The 8,622-nt window shown below is 37.8% G+C and overlaps 1 protein-coding gene across 1 annotated transcript; it reads right to left on the reverse strand.

The window, feature by feature from the left end:
• Positions 1 to 2,058: 2,058 nt before the first annotated feature.
• Positions 2,059 to 2,988, reverse strand: LOC129008595 (putative olfactory receptor 5AK3). The gene is given in 1 exon segment (XM_054440989.2): positions 2,059 to 2,988. A coding segment is annotated over 1 exon segment (930 nt).
• Positions 2,989 to 8,622: the final 5,634 nt, after the last annotated feature.

Raw genomic sequence — 8,622 nt, forward strand, 5'->3', positions numbered from 1 at the left:
CATTTAAATCTTTAACCTATCTTGAGTTAGTTTTTGTGTCTGGTGAAAGGTAGGGTCCAGTTTCATTTTTTGGCATATGGCTAGCTAGCCAGTTATCCCAGTACAATTTATTAAATAGGAAGTCCTTTCTCCATTGCTTACTTCTGTTGACTTCGTCACAGATCAGATGGCTGTATGTGGGTGGCTTTGTTTCTAGGTTCTCTATTCTGTTCCATGGGGTCTATATTTCTGTTTTTGTACTAGTACCATGCTGTTTTGGTTACTGTAGCCTTATAGTATGTTTTGAAGTGGGTAATGTGATGTCTCCAGTTTTGTTCTTTTTGCTAAGGATTGCTTTGGCTATTTGGGCTCTTTTGTGGTTTCACAAACTTTTAGAATAGTTTTTCTAATTCTGTAAAAAAAAAGGTATTGGTAGTTTGATAGAAATAGCATCGAATTTGTAGATTGCTTCAGATAGTATGGCTATTTTAATGATATTGATTATTCTTATCCATGAGCATGGACTGCTTTTTCATTTGTTTGTGTCATTCTGATTTCTTTGGGCAATATTTTGTAATTCTGTTTGTAGAGATATTTCATCTCCTTGGTTAGATGTATTCCTAGGTCTTTTTTTTTTTTTTTGGTGGCTATTGTAAATGGGATTGCATTCTTAAATTTGGCTTTCAGGTTGAACTTTATTGGTGTATGAAAATGTTTCTAATTTTTGTATATTGATTTTGTAACTTAAAACTTTACTAACATCATTTATCAGTTTCAGGAGACTTTTGGCAGAGTCTGGAGTTTTCTAGATATACAATCATATTCTCCACAAAGAGAGAGAGTTTGATTCTTTTTCTATTTGGATACCTTTTGTTTCTTTCTCTTGTCTGGTTACTCTACTTAAGACTTCCAGTACTACATTTAATAGGAATGGTGAGAGTGAGCATCCCTGTCTTGTTCTAGTTCTCAAGGGGAAATTCTTCCAGTTTTTGCTCATTCATTATAATGTTGGCTGTGAATTTGTCATAGATGGCAGTTATTTTGAGATATGTTGCTTTGATGCCTAGTTTTTTGAGGGGTTTATTATAAAGGGATATAGGATTTTATTGAAGAATTTTCCTGCGTCTATTGAGATGATCATATGGTTTTTGTTTTAAATCCTATTGATGTGGTGAATCAGATTTAATAATTTGCATAGTTTGAGCCAAACTTGCATCCCAAGAATGAAGCCTACTTGATCATGGTGAATTAACTTTTGATGTGTTGTTCAATTCGATTTGCTAGTATTTCATTGTTGGCTTTGCATCTATGTTCATCAGGGATATTTGCCCGCAGTTTTATTTATTTTTTTTGTTTTGTCTTTGCTAAGTTTTGGTATCAGGGTAATTGTGGCTTCATAGAATGAGTTACAAAAGAGTTCCTCCTCTTCAATATTTTGAAATAGTTTCAATAGCATTGATATCAGCTCTTCTTTTTACATCTAAGAGAATTTGACTGCAAATTTGTCTCGTCTGGGCCCCTTTTTGGATGGCACTTAGCTTCCACTTAAGAACTTGATATTGGTTCATTCAGGGTTTCAAATTTTCCCTGATTAAATCTTGAGAGGTTTTGTGTTCCTGGGAATTTATCTATTTCCTCTAGATTTTCTAGTTTATTTGCATAGAAGTGTTCATAATAGTCTCTGAGGATCTTTTGTATTTCTGTGGGATTGTTTATAATGTCACCTTTGTCCTTTCTGCTTGTGCTTATTTGGATCTTTCCTTTTTTTCTTTGTGACTCTAGATAGAAGCCTACCAATCTTATTGATTATTTCAAAATAAAAAACCAGTTTTGGTTTCATTGATTCTTTATGGACTTTTGGGTCTCAATTTTGTTTAGTTTTGTTCTGATTTTAGTTATTTCTTTTCTTCTGCTAGCTTTGAGATTGGTTGGCTTTTATTTTTCTAATTGCTCTAGATGTGATGTTAGATGGTTAATTTGAGATTTTCCTACATGCTCCCTATTTCAGAAACATTAAATTTTGGCAGATTAGCTGTGCTGGATGCTTTGTTGTGTTGAATTTTAACAACTGTGTCTAATTTAACAAAACTTTTTTCCTATCACTTTTAAAGCTTCTTTTACCTCCTTATTTCTCAAGCTATAGATTAAAGGATTCAACATGGGAATAACAGTGCCATAAAATATAGAGGCTACTTTCATATTCTCCTGAGAATTATTAGACTGAGGCTGTAAGTACATGTAAGAGAGTGTCCCATAGAAAATGGTTACTGCTGTCAGGTGGGAGGCACATGTGGAGAAGGATTTTTTCCTCCCAGCAGTAGAAGACATCTTCAGGATGGTGACCATAACGTAGATGTAGGAAAAGATGATGACCAACCCAGTGAACATCAAGTTAAATCCTACAAAGACAACATCTAGAATGATGTTGATGTCAATGATGGAGCATGAAAGGGCAAGAATTGGGGGACCATCACAGAAAAAGTGATTGATTTTATTAGACTTGCAGAAGGACAGTGAAAATGTAAAACCTGTATGTACAGAGACATTTATTGAGCCTATAATATATGAACCAGCTACCAATTGGATGTAGACTGTTTGGGACATGATCGTGGGATAGTGAAGGGGCTTACAGATGGCAACATAACGATCCGTTGCCATAATAGCCAGGAGGTAACAGTCACTGGTTGCAAATGTTGCATAAACTAAGAATTGTATCACACAGCCCCAAAATGATATCAAATTCTTTTCTTCTGTGAAGCTTTGGAGCATCTTGGGAGTGATAGCAGAAGTATAACAGATATCAACAAAAGCCAAATGTTGTAGAAAAAAGTACATGGGTGTTTGAAGTCTGGAATCGGTCTTGATGAGTAAGATCATTCCAATATTTCCTATCAGGGAGGTCACATAGATAAGAAGAAGTACAATGAAAAGGACATGCCAAAATTCGTGTTGGACACCAAATCCCAGAAGATGGAATTCAGTCACTTCGGTGCTGTTTCCTCAACCCATGACTACCAAAAGTCTAGAAAAGACCAAGAGAAGGACCCAGAAAAGGAGGAAAATCCTTGTGACTTTTCCAATAAAATGGTTCTATATTTTAAGTCACTTTTTTCAATTTGAATTTTCATGGCAAATACTCACAATAGTGTTATTTCCAAATTTAAAAAATATTTATAATCATCAAGTAGAGTTACTCGATGAAAGATGAAACAGATTTATCTTCAAAATGAAGAAGATTTTCTTAGAAGAAGACTGACTTCTAATGTGCATCATTCTTAGAAACATAGAGAAGCATTTTTTTTCACTATATTAAACAGATATTCGTATTTATTTTAAATAATGTTAAAATGTAATTCTGTACCTTTTTAGAAACAGAATTATTCATAACCACTTATCATTTTATTTCTCTTTCTAGTTCTTGAAATTAGTAGAATTAATTAGAGAGCAATTTCCCAAAATACGTTCATGTTCACATGTGTTTGAAGGCTTCAAAGTGTCTTTGTACTAGTATTCTTAGAATGCAACTTCCATCTAGGTGCTATTCTTTACAAGTATAATAACCCTGTTATATAATGGATGTCTGAGAAATGGCCTTACATTTTCTATTGCTTATTACAAAAATTATGTAGTGGAGGAACAAGAAACAAGAAATAATTCTCTTCAATTAAACATTTAGTGAGGTCTGAGATATAATAAGTTGGTATAAGATTTTTCCTGGGTAAATTTACTGTAAAATGAAAGAAATGCAGCCCTTTCAAGAAGTCTTTCTTTCATTGTGATAAACACTTGCTAGAATAGGCCAGAGGTCCATTTAAGCTAGAATTTTGACAGAGTAATGACATTTATTATATCACTTTTGACTTTAATTATCTGGATTGAAATAAAATAATATGAAATTATGGGGATTCTTTTCAAGGACTAAGGAAACTAATACAAGCCCCACCACCTACCCCCTCATACAGAATCTGTACATTTCTGGGTTTATGTTGAGCTAATTGTAGGTTGGTTTAGTATAAAATATTTTGTTTCATCTATGTTGAAGGTGTTTTCTGATCAAATAAATGCTACAAGGAAAATGGCCAACTACTCAAGCATTTCAAACATGCCTAGCAAGTGGGTAGTGCTGGGTTTCTCAGGCTTCATTTAGATGCAATATTTTGCAGTAGAAAGGAAATAGGTAGCCCTGGTTTTGAATTATTGTCTCACCAATTAATACAAAAAAGGATAGAACTCCCTTTAGCCCCACTTACTTTCTTTGTACAATGGGGATCACAGAACTTATCTAGAAGTTAATTGATGTTCATTAGATTGTTTATAGTATAAGTAATATGCATATCATATACCATATAATGTTATGTAACTTGTATTTTAAATTAATTAAGAACAATTTTCTAATAGCAAAATTGGAAGGTAGAATTGTATAAATTTTAGTAGATTTGTATTATGTATTAATACATAGTCTAAAGCAGTGAAATAAATATATACTCTATGGAGTCAGAAAAGAAAAGCAAGTTGTAGAAAAATATGTAGATTGTGGGGAAAAAAAGATGGCCAATTAGAAGGAGCTGTGGTCTGCAGCACTCACAGAGAGGAAGGAAAGCGGCAAATGAATTCAGCACCCTCAACTGAAATATCCAGGTTCTCATACTGGGGCTGACTAGGCAAACAACCTGACCCACGGAGTATGAAAAAATGCGGGGTGGGGTGATGGCCCACCCTGGAGCAGCATGGAGCCAAGATAATCCCCATCTGCAGCTAAGGGAAGTGGTGAGTGATTTTGCAACCCCACCTGGAAAACCACACTTCTCTCATGGATCTCTGCATCCCACAGATCAGGAGATCCCCTCATGAGCCCATGCCACCATGGCCTTGGGCCCAATACACAAAGCTGTGTGGAGTCATCACAGCAGACCAGCCACTCAGGCACATGCAGAGACCCAGGAATTTTACATACTCAGGCCCCAGGAATTCTGGCAATATGAAAGACATGCTTGAACATTCCCTTAGGAAGGCAGCTGAATCTAGGGAGCCAAGCAGTGCCATTTTGTGGCACCTCACAAGTTAAGGCCCACTGGCTTAGAATTCCAGCAAGCCAAGGGAAACAGGCTGGAGACTACCTGAGATGGGATGGAGTTCCTGGGAGGCAGGGAGGGGTAGCCACCATCTCTGCAGTTTGGTCAGCTCTGCTCTTCCAGTCTGCCGGCTCTGGAGACTCCATGTGGTCTGGTCAAGGAGGGGTCTCCCACAACATAGCAGAGCTGTTGCCAGATTGTGGCCAGACTGCTTCTTTGAGTGGAACCTTGATCTGTCCCTCCTCACTGGGTGGGGCCTCCCTGTGGGAGTTTCAGCAACTCCAGCCAGAGTTATATGAATAGAACTCCGATCTCTCCCTGGGATAGAGCCCCCACGTGGAGGGCTGGCCACCATCTCTGTAGTTCGTTCGACTCAGCCTTCCCACCCCGCTGGCTCTACAGAGTCCAGGTGGTTCAGACAAGAAAGGGTCCCCCCAACACAAGACACCTGCTTTAGCAAAAAACAGTCAGACTGCTGCTTTAAGTGGGTCCCTTAGCCTGTCCCTTCTGACTGGGTGAGAACTCCCAACGGGGGTCTCCAGACACCCCCTACAAAAGCACTTGGGCCAAAAACAGGTCAGTACCCCCCTGGGATGGACCTTCCAGAGGAAGGAGCAGGCTACCATCTTTGCTTTCTCATAGTCCTCATTGGTGATAGCTCCAGGTTTGGGAAAAACGGAGGCAACTGGGGTCTGGAACAGACCCCCAGCAAACTGCAGCAGCCTTACAGACAAGTGGCCTGGTTGTTAAAGGTAAAACAAACAGAAAACAACAACATCAACGAAAAAGACCCCACAAAAAAATCCCATTGAAAGATCAGCAGCCTCAAACATTGAAAGTAAATAAGCCCACAAAGATGAGAAATAATTAACTCAAAAACACTGAAAATTAAAAAAAAAAACAGAGTGCCTCTTCTCTTCCCAATGCCTGCAATACCTCTCCAGCAAGGGCACATAACTGGGCTGAGGCTGAGATGGTTGAATTGACAGAAGTAGGCTTCAGAAGATGAGTAATAACAAACTTTGTTGAGATGAAGGAGCATGCTGTAACCCAATGCAAAGAAACTAAGAACCCAATAAAACAATACAGGAGGTGATAACCAGAATAGCCAGTTTAGAGGGGAAAATAACTGACCTGATGGAGCTGAAAAGCACAACACGAGAACTTCATAATGCAATAACAAGTATTAATAGTAGAATAGACTAATTGGAGGAAAGAATCTCAGAGTATGAAGACTATCTTTCTAAAATAAGACAGGCAGACAGAAATAGAGAAACAAGAAGGAAAAGGAGCAAACAAAACCTCCAAGACATATGGGTTTATGTGAAAAGACCAAACCTATGACTAGTTGGGGTACCTGAAAGAGATGAGGAGAACAAAACCAATTTGGAAAACATACTTCATGATATCATCCAGGACAATTTCCCCAACCTAGCAAGACAGGCCAACATTCAAATTCCGGAGATTCAGAGAATGCCAGTGAGATATTCCACAAGAAGACCAACCCCAAGACACATAATTTTCAGATTCTCTTAGGATGAAATGAAGGAAAAAATGTTCAAGGCAGCCAGAGAGAAAAGATAGGTCACCTACAAGGGGAAGCCAATCAAACTAATAGTGGATCCCTCAGCAGAAACCCTACAAGCCAGAAGAGATTGGTGGCCAATATTCAACATTCTTAAAGAAAAAAATTTCCAACCCAGAATTTCAAATCCAGCTGAACTAAGCTTCATAAGTGAAGGAGAAATAAGATCATTTTTGGCCCAGAACTTAAAGTAAAAAAAAAAAGATGGTTTTTTTTTTTGTTTTTTTTTGAGACAGAGTCTTGCTCTGTCACCCAGGCTGGAGTGCACTGGTACAATCTTAGCTCACTGCAGCCTCTTCCTCTCAGGTTCCAGCTATTCTCCTGCCTCAGCCTCCTGGGTAGCTGGAATTTCAGGCAAATACCACCACGTCCGCTAATTTTTGTATTTTTAATAGAGATGGGGTTTCTCCATTTTGGCCAGGCTTGTCTCAAACTTCTGACTTCAGGTGATCTGCCCACCTTGGCCTCCCAAAGTGATGGGATTACAGGTGTGAGCCATTATGCTTGGCCTAAAAAATCCTTTTTAGACAAGCAAATGCTGAGGGAATTCATCACCACCAGACTTGCCTTACAAGAGCTCCAGAAGGAAGCACTAAATATGGAAAGGAAAAACTTTACCAGGCACTATGAAAACACACTGAAGTACACTGACCAGTGACAGTATGAAGTAACCACATAGACGAATCTGGAAAATAACCAATTAACATCATGATGACAGGATCAAATTCATACATAACAATATTAACCTTAAATGTAAATGGGCTAAATGCTCCAATTAAAAGACACAGAATGGAAAGCTTGATAAGGTCAAGGCCCACTGATATGCTGTCTTCCAGAGACCCATCTCATGTGCAAAGACACACATAGGCTCAAAATAAAGGGATGGAGGAAAATTTACCAAGCAAATGTAAAACAGAAAAAAGCAGGGGCCATAATCCTAGTTTCTGAAAAAAGAGACTTTAAGCCAACCCAGGAAAAAAAGAAAAAAGACAAAGAACAGCATTAGATAATGGTAAAGCATTCAATTAAAGAAAAAGAGCTAACTATCCTAAATATATATGCACCCAACACAGGAGCATCCAGATTCATAAAGCAAGTTCTTAGAGACCTACATTCTTCTAATTGCCACATGGCACTTATGCTAAAATTGATCACATAATCAGAAGTAAAACACTCCTCAGCAAATGCAAAATAACTGAAATCATAACAGTCTTTCAGACTACAGTGCAATCAAATTAGAATCAATGACTAAGAAATTTACTCAAAATCACACAACTACATGGAAATTGAACAACCTGCTCCTGAATGACTCCTGGATAAGTAAGGAAATCAAGGCAGAAATCAGGAAGTTCTTTGAATCTAATGAGAACAAAGAGATGATGTACCAGAATCTCTGAGATGCAGCTAAAGTGGTGTTAAGAGGGAAATTTATAGCACTAAATGACCATATCAAAAGGCTAGAAAGATCTCAAATGTACAACCTAACATCATGATTAAACAAACTAGAGAACCAAAAGGAAACAAACCCCAAAGCTAGCAGAAGACAAGAAATAACCAAGATCAGAGCAGAACTGAAGGAGATGGAGACATTAAAAAAAGCCTTCAAAAAATAAATGAATCCAGGACCTGGTTCTTTGAAAAAAAAAATTGATAAAATAGGTAGACCACTAACTAGGCTAATAAGGAAGAAAAGAGTGAAGAATAAAATAGACACACTCAGAAATGATAAGGGGGATATCACCACTGACCCCACAGGGATATAAACAACCATCAGAGAATACTATAAACACCTCTATGCACATAAACTAGAAAATCTAGAAGAAATGGATAAATTCCTGGACATGTAACACCCTCCTGAGACTGAACCAGGAAGAAATTGAATCCCTGAATAGACCAATAATAGGTTCTGAAATTGAGGCAGTATAAATAGCCTACCAAAAACAACAACAACAAAAAAGCCCAGGACCAGACATATTTACAGCTGAA

This window comes from Pongo pygmaeus, chromosome 9, assembly GCF_028885625.2.
Source record: "Pongo pygmaeus isolate AG05252 chromosome 9, NHGRI_mPonPyg2-v2.0_pri, whole genome shotgun sequence".
Lineage (NCBI taxonomy): Eukaryota > Metazoa > Chordata > Mammalia > Primates > Hominidae > Pongo > Pongo pygmaeus.